General features: G+C 29.6%; 1 protein-coding gene across 1 annotated transcript; it reads right to left on the reverse strand.

Moving 5' to 3' along the window:
• Positions 1-1,887: 1,887 nt before the first annotated feature.
• Positions 1,888-6,774, reverse strand: LOC104903578 (hypothetical protein). The gene is made up of 3 exons (XM_010691636.4): positions 6,662-6,774; positions 3,724-4,369; positions 1,888-3,198 (listed from the first exon to the last, which is right to left on the reverse strand). The coding sequence occupies exons 2-3, from the start codon at positions 4,320-4,322 to the stop codon at positions 2,232-2,234; spliced, it is 1,566 nt and encodes a 521-aa protein (XP_010689938.1). The 5' UTR covers positions 4,323-4,369; positions 6,662-6,774; the 3' UTR covers positions 1,888-2,231.
• Positions 6,775-21,432: the final 14,658 nt, after the last annotated feature.

The following is a 21,432-nucleotide window of genomic DNA, read 5'->3' on the forward strand; positions in this document are numbered from 1 at the left end:
AGTAAAAGTACAGTGTATTAACATGTGTGAAAGTCAATATGTTGCATGTATTTAGTGTTGAGGAAGTACCAAATTATATTTTATGACATCTTAGAATTTATTTTTATTGTTTTTCTCCATTCTAGAATAATTGCAACATTTTTCATAATTGATGAGTATCTTAAAAATATAGCTTTTTTTAGAAAGAAAAAGAGTCTAATACATTTACAATAAAAATCAAAAATACAAAATACAAAAATATTTGGATCAAAGTACACTTTAATTTGCAATCATTATGTACGAGATATGAAGTTAAAGAATATATACGCTTTTCACATAATTGTCTAATATACACCCTTTCACAAGGGGGTCCTTTATTGTAGCTAGTTTTAAAAGACGTAGAATTGATAATTGTTACGACGACGATACATAAATGTTCATCAACAAAATTTTTCTGCAAAATTAGGAAATATACATAGAGATAGATGAGATTCAGTATGTGGTAGATATAACCAAATGATTAATTAGAAAATGTCTATAATGGAGAGAGAATGGATTTTCTAATGAGAACAAGAAATTGTAAACTATTAGAATAATCAAGGAAATGGGGGCTTAGAATCGTAATAGGCTAGTTCAATTTAATTCGGTTCAATTTTGTTTAATTTCATCTATTATTTATATTAGTTATAAACTTATAATTCAGTTCAGTTACAGTCAATTCAGTTGCAATCAGTTTAATCCAGTTCAGTTATTTTATATCGAAGAAAACAAGCCCTATATCTTAAATAAATTATACATACACATCCTTGCTTTTATTATCTTTATTTTAATCTACTTTAAGTTTATTTTACTTCTTAAAAATTACATGCCACCTCCACTTCTTTTGTTTGAAATAATATCTTAGTATCTCCTGTTACATCTAATTTTTATAATAGAAAAGGATTGTTTGTGACAGAAGACATGTTGGAGATAGTATCCAATTTATTATGTAAATTTCAATGAAATTTGTAATCGCATGCATATGAATTAATAATTGTAGACTTGTACTAAGTTATGCATGGGCCGGGCCAATCGAATCAATTGTAGTAGTAATCGTTTAGCTAGGCCGCGGAAGCCCAATGGTTGTTCATGGGCTTTTCATGAACACCATTGTCATATTTTAGCCCGAGCATGACGAGTTGGGCCCCTAATTTTCATACAAATAAATATTAGGCGGGTGCTAGTTTACCCATGACACATGGACCGGGCTGTAATTGGGCCCTTCTTTTGAAATTCGGATTCAAAGCCCATCCTGACAGATTTTTCGTTGACTTATTTCAAGCCTGACTTTATGTGGCATGAGGACCTTCTCACCTCCCAGCCCTAGTAGTTTTTTTTTTTTTTTTTTTTTTTTACAAATCCAGCCCTAGTAGTTAAATACTTATATAAGTTGATATTTACAAATCCTCGTATTGAGACGAATTTAACAAGATCCCACTTGACTATGGTTTTCCTTATATAATAGTGAGGGAAGGCTTGTCAAAGTTGATTTAAGAATAGGATCAAATGTCAAATAGTGCAACTATTTTTTAAACGGAAGAAGTAATACTCTATCTTCCTATGCTTCCTTTATCACATACTTTTTGATTGCAATACTTGTGTAAATTAACTTCAATCCTAACTCCTATGTATAGTTTCAAATTTTTCAATATAATTTTATCATTTTAACTATACATAATTAGTGATAATAAGGGTCAAAGGCGCTCACCTAAATTGTAGTAATAACATGAATAGTCCATCATGATGGCAGATGAAGTATATAATAACTAAAATGTATTTAGTTAGTACTTTTTACAATCGATTAGTCTTACTTAATTTGAAACGTTTATAGTGTGATCGGATACACACTCTTGACAATGGTAACATATATTGCGATAGCCAACAACATACTTCAAATTTCAATACTTGATAATCCACATAACATGAATTAGTCCAATACATGATAACATTGCAATATCCAACAACAACTATAGTAAAACAGTAATTGGCATACCATAGCCATACTCTTGGATTTATACCAACAACAAACTACCTTAGAAGTTGAAAGAAGAGAGTATAGCAAAGGTTCAAAAGAGACTATAATGTCAACCCTATCCCAGCTATATCCCTTGATTATTACTCATACATCTGCAAGATAGATTACTTACTAGAGATACCATTGAAACTAAGAACATCATACATTATATTGTTGCTGCATCTGCTACACACATTCATCAAACATCGTCATGGTCATAGTCATCAGGGTTGGGTAGAGTTCCAGCATCCTCGCGCATGTCAAGACCGCGATTTTTCTGAGGGACAAAGCTATGAATAACAGGCGCGTTAGCACCCATTACCCACACGCCGTCAAGATACTCTGTTCCATCATCTTTGTTAAGATTAATTTGTCCATAATTGTTGAATTTGAAGAAGTATGCACCTTCATCTGCAGCATGTGAAGCATAGGATGCATCAACTCCCAAAGCCTCAAACACTGTACCTTTAAGTGGTGATCTAATTTGAGAGATTTCTCCCAATGTGATAAGTTTGGGATTAGCACCACAATTGACATGTGCACATAAATTTCCTTTGAAAAAATAAGCTTCATAGTCCACTGATTTCAACTCACATGCCGAATCTATGCCATTTTCGAACACAGTTCCTTTGAAGAATGGAAACATTTCAGTGATGATCATTGGACCTTTCAATATCTTATCATCTCCAGATTGTGGTGCATAATCTATCAAAGCACAAAGATTGCCACTAAAAATAATTGCTTGATCTCCTTTTAGTTGAAATGCAGCATCAATGCCATGTTCTCCAAAGGGTGAATACTCAAGGGATGGAAATGTTAAGGGAATAAAAGATGGACCGTTTACTATAAAATCACTTGTACCTCCAGGATCATAGTTCAATGTTGTGACGATGTTTTGCAATATGTAGTAAGCTTCATTATGATTAGATGAACGAAATGCAGAGCTCATGTATACCTCGCGATTAGCCACATCTGTGGCATACCATTTGATGATGTTTGGGTTGCTCGTCGAGGATTTGTTCACTATACGTTGGACTAGGGGTGCCCTGTCCGATGTATAATCAACTATTGGGTTCTCAATGTTGAGTAGCTTCAGTGGGTGAGATAGTGGGTTGAAGTTGCCGTTGATTCGCAGCATATTATCAACCCTTTCTATTGTTGTACTCCTGCATAACACACAAAGTGTTCATATCAAGTTTATGTCTGCCTAAAGAAGATTAGTGAAGGGATTTCACCTTTCCTTGTAAAGATTTGAATTTCAAATGAGAAGATGCTCTATAAAACCACCTAAAATCTCCATTTTTCTAAGGGAAATGGAAATTTTATGTGTGCAATAGATAATCCCAACTCAGTCTATTGTACAAAATATATGGTAGTATAGTTATTTTCAAAAACAGATCATGTACAAGAAAGAAATATACAGTTATTGTTATAAAGCGCAACAGTTTGACTTTCATGATTATTAACGCATAACTTTGACCATTAATATCTTTAATTATGTATCTGTAATGTTATAAAAAACTGATATTATTAAATTATTCACTGAAACAAATCCAACATCATCTTATATGATCGTTTTTGTTTTTATATATTAGTGAAAAAAGCACAGTCAAGTGAGGTATATAAATAATGCAAAAGTCAAAATATTGCATTTAAAAAGAAACGGAAGCAATAATCTAACAAATACGTACCCATCAGGATAACCAGTCAGCGTAAAGACTTGAACAGATCGAATATATTGAGAAGCAATGCCACCCACAAAGGCAACCTCATCAAGTCTCTTAAACTTCCTACCGTTCTTGTCACCCAAAGTAACAGAAGTCCAAATTCCACCAGGTGCATATATCTCATAACGGTAAACTTGAAGTGTCTGCTCACTTGGTATAGGTGGATACCAAGAATTGCTAACAGTAGTGCTAATAAAAGCATAAGAGGAAGTTTTCCTAGAATCCATAGGCCTCCCATTACTGTCTTGCACATAGGATGATATATTGTAAAAATCAAAGTCGGGGGAGAAAAAACCCCGACTTACTTGAAGTCCATTGCGAAAGACCTCATCATGGGGGGCTAAATCCCAACGGAAAACCTGGCGACGGATATCTGTATCGCCGTCGCCAGTTCTGTAAACAATCTTTTCCAGAACTGAATCAGATTGGTTGCAGTTGATACGATATAGTAAATCTACTAAACATTGAGCATCAGCCTGTTGTTTGGAGTTCATAGGCTGAGGAAATGAAGCTGCACATCCTCTCCATGGTGAATCTGTGGCTAGGATCACAGTGTCTGACATTATTGTTCTTCAGATTTGATGTTTGTTGATTAAAATGTAATCTCTACCTGCATATATGTATAGAACTTAGAATGAGTGTAGTAATTTTCAATATGTAGCATGAAGATTAAAAACATTTGATACATGTGAAGTGTGGGAAAACAAATTTGTGTCACACAATTTTAGGCATAGCTTATTTGCTACTTTTGACTAGTACAGTTGTACTGTAAAATCTGTTGTTACATACTTACTCCGTTTAGAAATAGTTGCACCATTTTCATTTTGTGCACTATTCATATATTACACTTAAATTGTCTTTGGTGATTTATATTTTAGGAAAAACATAGTCATATGGGGTTTTGTTAGATTTGTCTCGATGTAAATTTTTTTAATATAAATTTTTTATAATTTTTACTTGTTGATAATTAAAGATATTAATGGTTGAAATCATAAATCGACATGCATGAAAATTAGAAATGGTGCAAATGTGCAATTATTTCTAAACAGAGGAATTACATTATAAGCAACCAACAAGGGGAAAGACATCTATGTGAACCTTTGAGAACGTGTGGGTATTGACATTGTAGATGAGTATGTGTCGATTATGTTCTTAATTATTCTAGCCAACATATTTACGACCTCAACAAGGTTCAATGGTCACATAAGATAGGCCATAGGGCAAGACTAACACCCAATAAATAATACTTTCTTCCTTTTCTGAAATAAAGAAAACACTCCTTCTCTTTTATGTGAGAGCTTTTGAGAAAAGCGTTTCATTTATTTCAGAACGTGTGAAGTATAATATATTGAATCACATATTGCCAAACCTTGAATCCAGCCGGAATAAAACCAAGCTGGTGAAGGAGCTAGTTAGTGGTTAGTTACCCAGATTTTCTCTCATCTTTATTTTTACAAGGAATGTTAATAGACATGTTTTAGTTTATCTTATGTAACTCAGACTCGAAGTTTCTACTTGGACTCGGGTATCCACGTATCGGTTTTAGTTGTTGCGTTTTGGACTCATCCATCTTGTAGAAAAACATCAAGTTTAATTTTGGTTTCAAATGAAGAATCTAACATCTAGTGTCGTATCGACCATAACACGTGTCGAGAGTCGACTCATATAAGGCAACACGCAAGACCTAAGGTAAATGAAGGTGTCGAAATAATACAAAGTTTATCCGAAGTAATAAGACGAAGGAAGCATGCATGGCTAGGGGTTGGGATAGATGGCCTAGCTGCTGAGGACCGTACGTACAAATTAAATAATTTATTATTTCTTCAGGAGATTAAACATGCTGAAGTAATGGTAGGGGAGAAAATAACAAACGAGTTAAAGTCTTAAAGAAGGTCAAGATTAGAATTGAGGTGGACAGATAAATGTGGGGACTGGGGAGGAGGTTGTAAACAAGCATTAGAAGCATATGTATAACCAATTTACAAAATTATACTCAAATACTATATGCTACAAATTTGAAGTTTATGCTAGATTTTCATGTACAATAACCCTGAAAAAAGTTATTTACAAAAACTAATTTTATTATTTACTATAATAATAGGAATGGGACACTAAAAAATAGAAAAAGGAATATAAATAAAAAAAATAAAAAGATATAACTACCTAACTAATTAAAAAAAAAAAAAGCACAACAAGAGAAACCGGTAAAAATTTAAGATACGGTCACTTACTTCCCTATCAACTAATTTTTGTTCAAAATATAAAAATTCCTAATTACTGGAATCAATTGGTTAAAAGTTTTGAAATCCCCGATTTATTAAATATAATTAAAAATAAATATAATTTTTTTTATATTTCGCACACATCACGTGTTTTTTGTACATAATTAAATAAACTTGTTAGAATCCGCTCAAAACAGGGAATATATAGAAAACGGTTTTCTAAATAATCTCACTCATTTTTTATTTTTTATTTTTATTAAGAAATTAAGTCAGCCTAAGGGCTAACCCTAAAAAATTGGTGATCCTCAACCCATAAAGAGTTAATGAGAGTCGAACTCCTTATCATAAGGTTGAAGGGTGAGAGCTCCAATCATTGGACTCCCACGTAATTCTCAATAACCTCACTCATTGATTATAGTCAAATACACTCATAAGTGAAATTGCAGTAGTAACCAAATAAAATGGCAAACAATATAAATGTATAATATAGATTATGGAAGGTTGTTCTTTAAAATCACTTATAATCAACCAACAACAACGTATAAACCATTTAACCCAACACAATTTATATTAGCATCCGAGAAAAAAGCTTATCTCATTTACTTTATTTTTCTTCCATTGAAACCAAAATTTCATATGATATTTTAAATGAGTGAATGATGAAAAAAGAAAAAATATACCAGAGTTTTGAAGAAACTTGATGAGATTCACCCTAACTTCCTTCGTACTGCATGCTGATAGGACTGTTTCATTTGTTTAGGACGATAGAGTTGTGACGCTCAGCTCTCCATTTTATAGAGAGTGTTGCACTTTGAGCAATATGGTTTCATGGAAAATATGCCCACATTGTTTGTTGGATTCTTTCTAAGGACAGTTTAGTAAATACATCCGCTATTCTTTTTCCGTTACAACAATAGGATTTTTACACTGTTTACTTACTTACCAGGCCATCCTTCAACTACTATTGTGATTTTTACATAAGAAAAATATAGTCATGACTCATGTGAGGTCTTGTTAACGTCTCGATATATACTTAATTTTTACTAAAAAAGAAAAAAAAAGTACAAAATATAAATATTTGTTTTACTTCTTGCTGAAATAATTTTTTTTACCCCTAAAAAAATGTTCCACTTGAGTTTCACATTTGCAATATTTTTGATATAAATTATAAAAACTTAATATTTTGATATCATATGTTGAAACAAGTCTAATGAGTAATATGTTGCATATGTTAGGTTATTCATGGTAAAAATGAGGTATGACCGTATGACATATGGGGTTTTTTATTTTTTTATTTTTTTAATTTTAGGTCTTATTGCCTATTTTGTTTAGGTTGATTAGAAGGGTATTAAATAAATCTTTTAATCAATTTATTTCTCCACATTTTGTAATATGTACTCTCTCTCCTCAAAGATAAAGATCAATTCTCTCCTATTGATATGTTAAAGTGTCACATTTTATATACTCCTGATATACATGTTACAGGTGACCTTTTTTATACCAATCTGTCAAAACCCCTTTAATTTTATATTAATCTGACAATTCGACTCTCAATCTCTTAGGACTTGTCGCAATATCAAACTAGTTCTATATGCACGCGATGCGTGCAAAAACATACAAAATGTCAATTGCGCAATAATATATACGAAAAAATGTTCGTAAAGTTCATTATTGTATATTTTTCTTCTGTTTTTTGAAAGTCAATAAATCAATGGTGATGTAAATATTTTGTTAATTGATGATATAACGATAAAAGCTCGTAATTTTTGTATTTTATTACTTACGGGTATAAAAGAATTTAACATTTTTGATGTCCCCTTCCTCTTCCCTTATATAAGAAAGATCCTCATGTTAAGAAGCAGCTTGAGGGTTAGTGTGAGCGGTTTACGTGAAATTGATTCGGATTTTGACTTAAACCCTAAAAGAATAGATCACCAAATACTTTATGTACCTAAAATAGTTTCTACCCTCACAAAATATCAGTTCACAAAAATGAAAATTAAATAAAAATATCAACATTATCGATCATGAAAAACGTTGTGGTAGGATGAAGATAGGAGTATAGGACCACGAGATTTAAGTACCACAGTTCCACTTCTCAGTTCTCAGTATATACAAATACAACTGGATAGTACGTACATATTCTGTTCCTTGTTTTATTAAAACTACATTACATCATTACATGTGATGATGTGAAGGCTTTGTTTTCTTTTATGGGTTTTCACATATGCAATCTTTAGAACTTAGAAGCACTAAATATGATTAATTTTAGGACATGTTCTCTTCGGCATAAAACAGCTGAACTGAACTGAATTGAACTGAACTGAACTTATCAGAGCTGAACTGAACTGAACTGAACTTATCGGAGCTGAACTGAACTAAACTGAACTTATCAGAGTTGAACTGAACTGAACTGAACTGAACTGAACTGAACTGAACTAAACTGAACTGAATTGAATTGAATTGAATTGAATTGAATTGAATTGAATTGAATTGAATTGAATTGAATTAAATTAAATTAAATTGAATTGAATTGAATTGAATTGAATTATATTACATTGAAATAAATTGAATGTAATAAATATATAAATATATTTTAAACAATAATAATATGAATATTAAATAATAATTATAATAATAAGTAATAATAATGAATAATAATAATAGTAGTATTTTGAATATTTTTAAATGATAGTTATAAATAAATAATATTAATAATCATAAATTATTAATAATAATAATAATTAATGATAATAATGATGATTAATAATAATTATTTTATATTATTTGTATTAATATATTAATACTTGACGATGATATATAATAACAATAATATCTAAGAAGTAAATCAATATTACTATTTTAATAATTAGATTTAATAATTTAAAAATATTTGGTAATAAAAATAATGATTGGGTCGGACCGCGAAAATTACATCATAAACCGTCTTGACGCGATTTGATTGGTTTATGGGCTAAAAAAAGTGAAAAAAAGTGGGTTTATTTGTGCTTTGACCTAAACCATGTTCCTTTTAATAATAATAGTAATAATAATTAGTAAAGCTATAATAAAAAAAATATGTAGAAACAACAATAGTAATAATAATACTTAACAGTAATGATATATATTTAAATAATAATAATAATAATAGTAATTAGTAAAATAAATTATACCAACATAATAATAATAATATTTAACAAATAAAATGGTTATAAAAGAATAGAGCTGAACTGAACTGAACTGAACTGAACTGATCTGAACTGAACTTATTGGAGCTGAACTGAACTGAACTTATTGGAGCTGAACTGAACTGAACTGAAAATAAGTTGGGGAGAACAGACCCTTAGTTAAACAATCAAAAGGTTGAATGTTTGGCTTCAACAAAAATAAAGGTTGCTCTTTATCCTACCTAAACTAGTTATTAGCTAGGCTCGGGCTACGCCCCGGGCAAGGAAAATTTTCATTTATTGAAATTATAATTTAAGATGATAACACTAAATATTATTTGGTCTAGTGGTTAAAACTTTAGTGTATGTTCTTGAGGTCCCGGGATCAAACCTTACACTATGCAATTTCTAATTTTTTTTATTGCTGTGGATTACATGGAGTAAACTCCCTTAGGGAGAGCGCCACGTGGCACCGTTTCTAGCCTTCATATGCATGTAATGCGTGCGTTAATTTCAAATTTTATTATTCTATTAGATACTCCATTCGTACTTTATTTATGATTAAACTTAAATGTGAAAAATTCAACAGTTAGATGAATTTAGATATATTAATTCGCTAATGTAAAAAAATAAAAAGGTTGTGAGTGATTGTTAACATTATTAATTTTTTGTGAATGAATATTGAACAGAAAGAACAAAAATAATGAGTTGGTTTAACTGGATTAAAGAGTATCAAAGGTAGTGAATGTTCAGACTTTTCATGTGCACGTTATGTGTGCCATCTTTTTTTATAAGGTATAAATATTTTGTCCATTTAATTTTTATTGAAGTATTTGATGCATATACCATTTTAAACTTGTTTTAAATGGCAAGTTGGAATGAGAATTTTTAAATGATTTGCTTTTGTAATTTTTTTCATTCCATTAATTAGATCATTAAGGGTATTTTAGTCACTTCAAAAGAGGACACCACACCTCCTCCCTTGGCTTATGTAATAGAGATAGATTTGCGTTAAAAGCCTTCAATTGCTAAATTAATTTAATTAGTTAAATGTGAGATAGATGTGTCATAAATTCCACATTCCGGCCCAAAATGCGCAATTACGAAAATTCTCCTCTATATTTAAGGGATATAAATTCAGCTAATTAAATTAAATAAATAGACAACTTTATAAGTACTCCAAAATCGCAATTACAAAAATTCTCCTCTATATTTGGGGTTCCAAAATCACAAATTCTTGAGTGTAACAACCCATAAATTGCCGCTAATTTTGTAAACAAAAACTCAAATGACATGAAATAAATGGCAAATGACATTAAATTCATGTCATTATTTGTATAATTCATATCATTTTAATTTGTTGGAGTCTGTATCGTTATGTATATGGAATATTTTGTTTTAAAACAAGTTATAATGTTACTTTCAAAATACACTCTCTCAAAATATATATAGTCCAACAATTGCAAGTTTGATGCATGTGATAGTAGTAAAAGAAAACTGTTTTCATTCCAAAGTGTGAATATGTCCAAGAAATACGCAGAGGCCACAATGTGTCTTGACTCTTGACTTACTTGCAAGTTGCAATTAATTCCTCAAGTTTTGCTTCTTCTCTGCCTTAGATATCTTATCCAAGTTTTAATATATTCTCAGATGCTATGTAAATTCAAGTTTCATAATGCATAATCATAACACTATATAAATTAAACTTTAATAAGTTTAGTAAGTGCAATTAAACTCCGTTAAACTTACATAATTCAATCTCACTCAGTTTAGATGTATTGTGACAGATGCAATTAATAAAACAAATAAAAATAAACAATTGACACGAGAATTTGTTAGCTACATCCACATATGGAGGAGAAACAGTTTTATTAAATTTAAGAGAGAGAACAAATTCTAAAATACGGAAGATGGTGTTAATACTTAATAATTGGGTTTATATAATACCCTAGTAATTAATCAAAACAGATGGCCTAAACCCAAAAATAAATAGACTCGATATACTAAATAGATCCCCATACTAGATTAATCCTAATATCATACAATTCATTCAAGGCATGGTTCAACAAAACAAATTACGAACAAATTTAGATAAATCGTGAACATAGTGCACTTTTAAATTTGCGTTAAAAACTTTTAAATTGTTTCAACTGCGAATTTATACTAATCAGATTGGCTGCTGATCAAAAATTGAAGACAATTTACGAGAATTTATTGTTTGTCCTATTTTACTTACTTTCTCTGTTTCAAAAATGTTGCTACATTTGCTTTTTCACAGTTTACGAGATGCAACATCAAACATCAATATCTCGAGTTACATACATGAAAAAATATAAAAATTATATATTTGGAAAACAAATTGGGACGAATCAAATAAGATCCAACATGACTATATTTTTTCTTATGTATATTAACTAAAAGCAGTCAAAGTTATCAAGTAAATAGTATCAATGGTCAAAATATAGCAATATTTTTAGAAGAGAGAGTACTTTTTTTTTCTTTTGTTTTTCTGTGAGTAACAGTGTGCGAAGAAAGTCTTCTTTAGTAAAGTTTGATCACGTGAAGTCCTTCAATCTTAGACTTTTTAGTACTGTACTTCTATTTTTTCCATTAGTCAGTTTTTTTTTTTTTTTTTTTTCATTTGTTGGTAGGACGAAAGCACTATTCATAAACTCAATATCAATGGAGCGAAATACGATGTCGTTCTTTGTATGGTAAACCAATCAAATAATAGTTAGTAGCAAAATAATCAATGATGCTTGGCCCTAGTGGGTAAGATTGAGGTGCTGTGATCCCCCCTCCACTTTTTTGTACTTTGTACCGCCTTCGTGACTCATATAGATAAAAAAAATAGTCAGTTGCAAAATAGCTAAAATATCTTTTCACACTCAAAGTAGAGTAAAATTTGACTTTTCCTATTTAATTATTTTTATTATGAAAGATAATTGGTTCGGAATCTAACTCGTGTTAGTCTACTAGCTTGCAGGACACACTAGTTCAGATACCGGGTATAAGGTTAAACAGTCCAAAATTAATTGCCAACATATTGTTGGAATGACGAACGAGGATCCAAACCAAGGACACTGCTTTGAAATTCGGGATGATACTCCACTGAGGTACCACCTTTTCTTATTGTTTCATAAAAAACTAAGTGGAGAGATAGAGAGAATTATAAAATAAGACTCGTATTATGAAGATAAATTAGAGAAAATCTAATGTTAAATTAGTAGTATTGTAAATAATTTAATGTTACAATAAAGGAAAGTATTGTAAGTATAAAAATTTTGACCAAATATTCTTACTAATGTATAAAAAAACATATTCATGAGAGGTCTTGTTAGATACGTCACAATGTATAAATTCGTAATATCAACTTTTTCTATTTTTTACTAATAAGAAATAGAAGATATAGTAAATCAAAAGTATAACTTGGAGACTGTGCAAAATGAAATGTGAACTATATTTTGAAACGGATGGAGTAGTTAATAATTAATTATTATTTAAAGTTCTTCAGTCATCAAAAGAAGTTGTTACTAATTGGACATTGACTAGGATCTACATTGGCTGCATTTATTTAAATTTTTTTGATAAAACCCACGCAAGGAAAATTACTTCAATAAATCGAAACAAGCACCAATAACTATATACTCCCTCCGTTTCCTAAAGATTTTCCCACTTACTGTTCCTACAGATAACAAGGAAAATCAAGTTGTGTGGGGCATGATGTGAGTAAAGTAGGAGAGAGAAAGGGGTTAAGATAAATAAACAAATAAAAAGGGTTAAAGTAGGAGAGATAAAGGGAGTAAAATTGAATTAATAATGTAATGGTGGACCATATGATAGTGACATGAGAGGGTAAATAGGGAAATTTGTTTTGCCAAATAAGGAATAAAGCAAAAGAGGGAAGATTTTTGGAAACACCCTTAAACAGAAAGAGGGAAGATCTTTAGGAAACGGAGGGAGTAGTTTGTAATTGTATTCTAAATGTTTTGATAAAACCCACACTTAAACTTACATAATGATATGTGTTTGTTTGGTTAATATTGTTTAATATGGGAAGTTAGAATTTTTAAGAATTGGAATTTTTTTATGTTATTTGGTTGACAAATTCATGGAAAATAGAAATTCCTATGAAGTTTTACTTCCCACAAAATGGAGGAAATTACTTACCTAGGGAGACCTAGGTAAGTGGAAATTCCCATGAAAATTTTTATTTCATATAAATCACCAAACAACATTTAGCAAATCCTAAGAAATACAATTACATGAGAAAATAAACTTCCAATAAATTCATACTTCCTACATTCAACCAAACAAACATTAATAAATCACATACAGTAACAATAGGTGTACGCTAAATTAGCGTGGACCAAAACCAATAATCCATACACTTCTTCCGTAACAAAAAGATTGCAACAATTGTACTTTTCACGCATTTTGAGACAACATTTTAAAGATTAATATCTCTAATTATGTATTTGTAAAAACTATAAACACTAAATCACGAAAAACTACAAATTCAGATAAATTCAACGAGACTATACTGACTATATTTTTCCTCATATATAAGTCACAAATTACGGTCAAAGTGAAAACTGTAAATAGTGTCAAAAGTACAATGGTTGCGATTTTCCTGTTACAGTCACATTGCATAGTCACATCACTATAAGACAGCTCATCAATAGTACATTCATACATACTCCTCGTTGGCTTCTCCCTCGTTGGCAGGATAGTTCCACTGTGGATTATTTTCCACGTTCATACTTCCTCTGTTTAGAAATAGTTGCACTATTTCTACTTTTCACGCATGCCGATGTATGATTTCAACCATTAATATCTTTAATTATCAATAAGTAAAAACTATAAAAAGTTTATATTAAAAAAATTTACATCGAGACGAATCTAACAAGATCCCACATGACTATGTTTTTCCTAAAATATAAATCACTAAAGACAATCTAAGTGTAAGATGTGAATAGTGCACAAAATAAAAACTAGTTTTTGGACCCGTGCAAAATGCACGGGAAGTTTTTATTAAGTAAATATACTTATATTTTAATGGTAATGATTGCCTATTTTTTAAAAGTGGTTGCATTTAAATGTGATATATTAATATGATGTACAAATTCACAAACAATTAATAAAATAGTAAACAAATTTAATTGTAAACTAAACAATTAACTATATTAACTATGTTACATAATAAAATCATCACATTGGGTAAATAATTTAAAAGTACGTGTTACCCATCTAAGTAAAGTTTGCAACGAATTACTCCTTACGATTACGAATGTTAGCTCAACTATGTGCACGAATACCCAAATATTTACACTCCCATAAAACTTACTGAGGATTAAAAGATATTTTATAATTATGTATTAGAAATTTTTAAGAACTTCAGCCTAATTTAATTATAAATATATTTTTTCATTCTAAAATACACAAAACACTTGCTGTTTTAGGATGTTTCATAATAAATGACACGTTACTTTAATTGAAAATTACTCCCTCTGGTTTTATTAGTTTGCCCACTTTCCTTTTTGAGTTGTCCCTTATTAGCTTATACAGTTTTTTTTCTGTTTTTTTGGAATGGTCTCACTACTTGTTTATTATTATCTTTACTTTCGCACTCAACTTTTGTTGGCCCACAACACAATACGATATGCCAATAAATTAATAATTTATCTTTCCTTCTATGACCCACATATCTATTTCTTTTAAAACTCTATGCCGAAAATAGTGGGTAAACTAATAAAACCTGGAGGGAGCACTTCTCTCTATCTCAATCTTTATCTCTCTTCATCACATGAGTTCCTCTTTTTATTTCTCTCTATCTCTATCCTCTCCTAATCCTCGCCCCCGGGCCCCATGTTTCATTTATTTTATAATAAATGACATATTCATTAATAATTTTAATCTCTATGGTGCAGTTAACTTAACAAATAATTTTGCTAATCTTTTTTAACTTTTAGTAAAGTTTTTTCTTATAGATAATTTGTCTTACTCCTAGACGTATTTTCTCGTTAAACTGGTCCCACTTGTTATTTCCTAAATCATATCATATCCAAACACACAAATAGGTAATATTGACCATATTCTCTTCAAACGCTATGTTTACGGCTATCACCATCCTCTATTCTACTGAATTTCCTTATCCATTAAAAAAAGCATCCAACAAAATTCTTGATCCCAATCCTTTTTCCAATCTAAATAGGAAGACATCAATTTTGGACAGTTCAGGCAAAGCAAACAACGTTCTCTATCTTTTATTAGATTTTGTTAAACTTTGAAGTGCAATCCCCCAACTTTGCATGTCGTTTTAATTTTCTTTAATTTATTTTGATATTCGAGCTGATGAATTCTATGGAACTGAAGGTGATTTTAGAGAAGAGGGACATAAAGAATTGAGTTCAAGTTGAGACGATTTCTTGCCGTTATCAATTATTAATTTATGTTTTCAAGGATTTACTGTTTTATTCATGTTGCCCTCTATCTTGTGTCGTCGCCCAAGTTATCACTTATCTCTTCAATCATAAATTTCATTATACTTTTTACTATATTGTTTTAGAATTTGTTCATTGCTTCTTCTATATTGTTTAATCAAATATGCTAATACATATTCATAAATTGATTTACCTGTAATATTCAAATTTTAATTAGCTTTGTTATTTGAAATTATTTAGGATTTACGCATCCATAATTATACATCGTTTAGTTCTTAATTAGTTGTGTTCATTGCAAGCTTTTCCCTTTATCTGGAACTTATGCCTTTTTTTATGAAGAAAAAAAAGCAATGAAAAAGGCAGTTACTTTTTCTTTTTGAAAAAAGTGAGGTTTTACGAAAATTTAACTTTTCAAGTTGATATTTTAATGGATAAAATAAAATATGTAAATTCGTGGCTATTCTCATTTTTTTCTTCCTGTAATGGGTGCAAATCATCTTTAAAATTATTAGAATGGGACTTTTGCATGTATTTGTATATATAGCTAACTGGTAAACTATCTGAATTGTAAGTTATATTATGAAAATTTTTGTTTCATAAATTTAACATGTGATAATACAATCTTGAATATCATGGTGTAAATACTTATAAATATTAAATAAAATATTTAAGACATAAAAAAGAGCGACAAAATAATTTATCCTATGTACTAATATAATTTAATATATAAAATTAAAGTGAAAATACATTTTCCACCTTAGTTATGGACCAACCATCATAATAATGTAGTTTTTGGACCCGTGGATAATGCAAGAAATATTTTTTGTTTAATAAGACTGTTTATATTTCATCGTTACCTAATACATACATATATTTCATGATTGCATCAAAAATTGATAAAATATAAGATAATGAAATGTATATTTTATGATACTTTTCTTTAAATCATGTTATGTAGATTTATAAATGGTAAATAAAATATTAAAGACTTTAAAATATTGACATAAATCATTCGTATATTTTAAAATGTAATCTAGTAAAATGGAAGAGGAAATACGCTACTTACTTTGGATAAAAGATAAAAAAAAATGGCACTCATCTAATAAAATAAGCAATATATTTCTATATATATATTTACTTTTAACTGCTCTTTTAATAATAGTATCACTTGTATTTTTCGCACGCGATGCTTGCTTGGTATTTTTTCGAGACAGAAAGTCGTTTTTTTTTTTATAGGAATCAAAATTTGATTTGTTAGTATGAATGCATTAATACTTGTAGACAATTGTAATCATTTATGGTGGCTTAGTTATTATATAATTGTTTTCAACATTTTTGTTAACTTTTTTAATGTTATATTTGAGTTTGATTTTTTTTTCTTTTTTAGGCAAAGTAGTTAATTTATTCATGAGGGTAGTAAAATAATGTCCTTGGGGAACACCATAGCTCCCCCTTCCTTTATATAATAGAGATATAATTGTGTTCAATATTTTTTTAACTTTTTTATGTATATTTGAGTTTGATTTCTTTTTTGGCAAAGTAGTTAATTTATTCATAGGGCAGTAAAATAATTTCCTGGAGGGACACCATAGCTCCCCCCTTCCCTTATATAATAGAGATAGATTATTTCGATACCAAACAAAAGCTTTCACATTGAATGTAATAATTTATTTTATAACGAATCAAAATACCTTCAAGATTTATATTTGAAAAGGTAAAATGCAAATATAGAGTAACATAAAATTCAATTAGATATTGTCATAAGTTGTAGTCATAAATCTAAAATATTTATCTAAGTAAAAAAATTTCTATGTTTTACAAATATATTGCAATACTTTAAGAAAAAAAAATGAATTTTTCGCAAAGATAAGATTTTGGCAGCTATTATACAAAATAAATGTTTTTGCTACTATATTATGATTGTGTTGAAGAATCAGACGTGTTGAAGAAGAACGCGAGATTTGGAAAGAATCACCAAACCATGTTGAAGAATCAATCATAATAATATAATTGTAGCAAATATGAGAATTTGGAAGGAATTGATTTGTTCCCATACACGCCTCATTGCCTCAATCAAAGAGGATTTGCAAAATATTACTTCAATAAATGACATGTGGCAAGTGAATGAGAGGGGTCGAAAAATCAAAGGAGCAATGAGAGGCGAGAAAGAATATGGAGCTGCCACGTAGGCTGAATTTTTCTTGCTTTAATATTATATATGATGGTGCAACTATTTCTAAACGGATGAAGTATATTGTAATATGTTCTTATCTATAGCTGTTCTTTTTATCTTTGATTATTGTCTCACTTGCAAGTTTTATTATAAAAAAAAAATCGAATTCTACAAGAAAAGCATATTCCGGATGGGCATTGTCTTTCTAGAATCTAGATGTTCATACATGTGGTCCTTTTGTTTTGGTGCATTAACAATAAAAAAAACTCCCTTATAAAAAAAATGCATGTAACTTACAAGTTTCTACCCATATTAGTTTGTATAGTAATTTTGTTCATGTATTTTACTTTATTTAACTTTTGGCAAAGTTTTTTCTTTTTTAATAGGCAAGTTTAAGTCACTTACAAGGAGTGGATGTGTGAATGAGTGAATCTCTCTTGCAAGAATGAGACTAATTTATAGGACTTTATATCAGATATTAGGGGTGTTCATAAATACCCAATCCGACTGACTTGATCATTGATCCGGACCTGATCATGTAAATCGACTATCATATATGTTTTTTTAGTTTTCAAATCGTTTGAATCAGATATTCGAAAATTTTCGGAACGAGTGTGGATCAGAAATTTTCATTCCCGGATATTCGATCAGAATTTTATGATTAAGGAAAAATTCATTTCTTTTTGTTTTCGGATATCTAGTCTGAAATTTCGGACTTGGTCGAATTATCCAAAATGAACACTCGTATCAAATATGATGCCAATACCACTAAATTATCACCTTGTGCTCAATTTTTGTCTTTTTCTCTCTCACTTAGGCCTTTTGTTTTCGATTAAAAATTGCTTTAATCGAACTAAACTTCATGTAAGCTTAATTTATTGAATTGAAAAATAAGCCCTAATGGGTCTACCTGGTATATTAAATAATACTTGTGTAAATGATAAATTATAAATTTTAAAGAAAGAAATGATAAATATTTAGCAAATAGCTAAATTAAAATAACTTTCTTTCTCATATACATAATCAAATAAACAAAGGACCTCATTTTCACTAAGGGTTTTATTATTTTCACCTTATATTTAGTCCTGATATATATAAAAAAAAATATTCATATGAGGTTTAATAAGTTCAATTTAGTCTAGATAAGTTCAATTAAACAAAAATAAGGTTTCACTCACAAAAAAAGATCTTGTAGGTTCAATCGAGCAAAATTAAAATTTGGCATACTCGCAAAATAAGATCATGTAAGCTCAATTGAGCTTGAGCAAAAAGTTTTAACAATTTAGATAATAAAATTCAAATAAATAAAAATTAATTGAAAAAAAGGGACCCTAACTTTCTCTTTTCGTTTGTTCTCGTACCTATTCTAACAAAGAAGACAGAGGGATATATTGCTATTATTATACCCAATATTTTATGGCCATAATAAGTTACATGTGTAGATGTGTTATATAATTTCAAGTAGGTCACAGTTTCAAGTATATGATATTACATTTCATTCTTTCTAATTATACATACACTTTCATACTTATTAACGTACAATTTTAATCATTAATATGTCTAATTATCAATAAGTAAGAATAATAAATAATTTGATATTTAAAAGTATATATTTACACAAATCTAATAAGATTTCACACGACTATATACACTTTGTTTGTAAATAGAAAATAATGGTTAAGTGAAGCATAATACTAAGCAAAGCTTGGCCTAGTAGATAGTCAAGATTCGCCTTCATGACTTCAAAGTCATGGGCTCGTGACATCAAACCTCACTAGAAGAGGCTCTTTAGAGGTGAGGTTTCCTTACCAACCCCTCCTTCCGAACGAATCTGACCTGCAAATCTAGCCGGTTAAACTTGAGCGAGGTGTCAATTCAGTTTTGTCATTCATCTTACCTATATATAAATAGAGTCAATATACAAAATGTGTAGGGAGAGTAATTGTGAAGCTTACTTTCCCCTTATTCAAGAGATCATTGCCTTCGATATGGCAAGCTATATATTATCCACTTTACATCAAAATTTCGATAGTCTGATACATGTAATGGTGCACCATGGACCGAAAGATGGGCTAAAATCTAACACATTGGGTCGTACCAGAATTGCACTGGTTGATTACCAGGTCCATCTTATACTATATTAGGACCTGAACCATTTATTTTACTATTACATCCACATCGTCTTATTAAGTTTTTTTAATTAGACTGTAATTAAAATTTGTACACTAATAAATTTTTAATATTTGTGTATATTAATTACTTGTATATCCCACAAATTTTGTTAATGGTAATTAATAACAAAAAACTAAAGAAAGAAATGAACAGTACTCCAAAAGGGAGAAAATGACTGAATAACTAACGTTAACGACAATTAGATTTTATTGAAACTAGTATTTTCTCCATTTTTCTATGTTTTTAAGATTCAACTAAATCAATAGACAATATTGGTCTACAAAAATAAATGGCTAAGATTGCAATAATTAGAGTTGCTACAATAAACTAGAGGTACATCAAATCACAAATTATTAGGTGTAACAGTTACACCGTCATTTGTAGTGTAATAACCCACAAAACATAGATTATTTTGTTTAAAAAACTAAAATGACATAAAATAAATGACAAAATGACATGAATACATGATAATCATGTCATTGTTTGTGTAGTCCATATTATTCTTATTGAAATTTATGTCTTTATTCATATTACACAATAAGTTATGGTGTGACATGTTATATTAGAAACACACTCATATCATCATATACTTCATAAATTTTCTTAAAAAAAGTTATTTCATAAAAATTCGTCCATATGTTTTTATATAGATGCTTAATTTGACTTTTGTCCACTTATAAATTATATTTTTACCATATTTTTTTTTGCATATGAATAAACTCAATGTTAGCCTACAAGATATTATTTTTTTTTATTTTTTTTTGACGAGAGCCTACAAGATATTATTGATTGAATTTATCTCGACGTATTTCAAAATAATAATTTATTCTATTTTTGATAATGAATAATTAGAAATATTAATAATCATGTCATTTTTTCTTTATTCTTATTTGGTTTGACCTCTCTTCAATCCATTATCATTGCTTAATGGCCAATAGACTGGTAGTGGACTACCCTGTTTGTTGCATTTCCTTTCCCACTCAAGTACATAACCATTTTTTGGTGGTTATGATTACTATTTAAATTTCCTTTACCATCCAATACCACCTTCCTAGATGATAATGGATGGTAATAACCTTTTTCTAATTAAGAAAATGGATATATTGAAATGAACTAGCATTACCATAAGTAATGATACTGAATTTGCAGTATAAATTTACTCTATAATACATTATCATTTCCACCACTTATAACTTCTTACCAAACACGCCGATAATATAATTATTTTAAAAAACTTGATTTTATAAGGCAGTTATCAAAAAATCATATTAATTAAGATTTAATCATCAAACTTACGAGGGCATCTAAAAAGTTTGGCTACTTACTTAGCAAAGAAGAATGTAAAAAAAAAAACCAAAAAAAATCACGAAAATGTGTCAACAAGTTGCTTAACACAACATAAACCAAATGAAACATGTTCTCCATGCAAAGCATATACAAAACACGTGTACTACCACGTATCACTCTCATATCATCCTTAAAACACATTCAAAACT

This window comes from Beta vulgaris, chromosome 2 (assembly GCF_026745355.1).
Source record: "Beta vulgaris subsp. vulgaris cultivar EL10 chromosome 2, EL10.2, whole genome shotgun sequence".
NCBI classification, from domain to species: Eukaryota; Viridiplantae; Streptophyta; class Magnoliopsida; order Caryophyllales; family Amaranthaceae; genus Beta; species Beta vulgaris.

Excerpts from the sequence above, each read along its gene's own strand:
- LOC104903578 (XM_010691636.4), bottom strand. The coding sequence starts at position 4,322 with ATGTCAGACACTGTGATCCTAGCCACAGATTCACCATGGAGAGGATGT. Across the intron at positions 3,199-3,723 it reads CTGACTGGTTATCCTGATGG|GAGTACAACAATAGAAAGGG; the intron begins GTACGTATTTGT and ends TGTGTTATGCAG.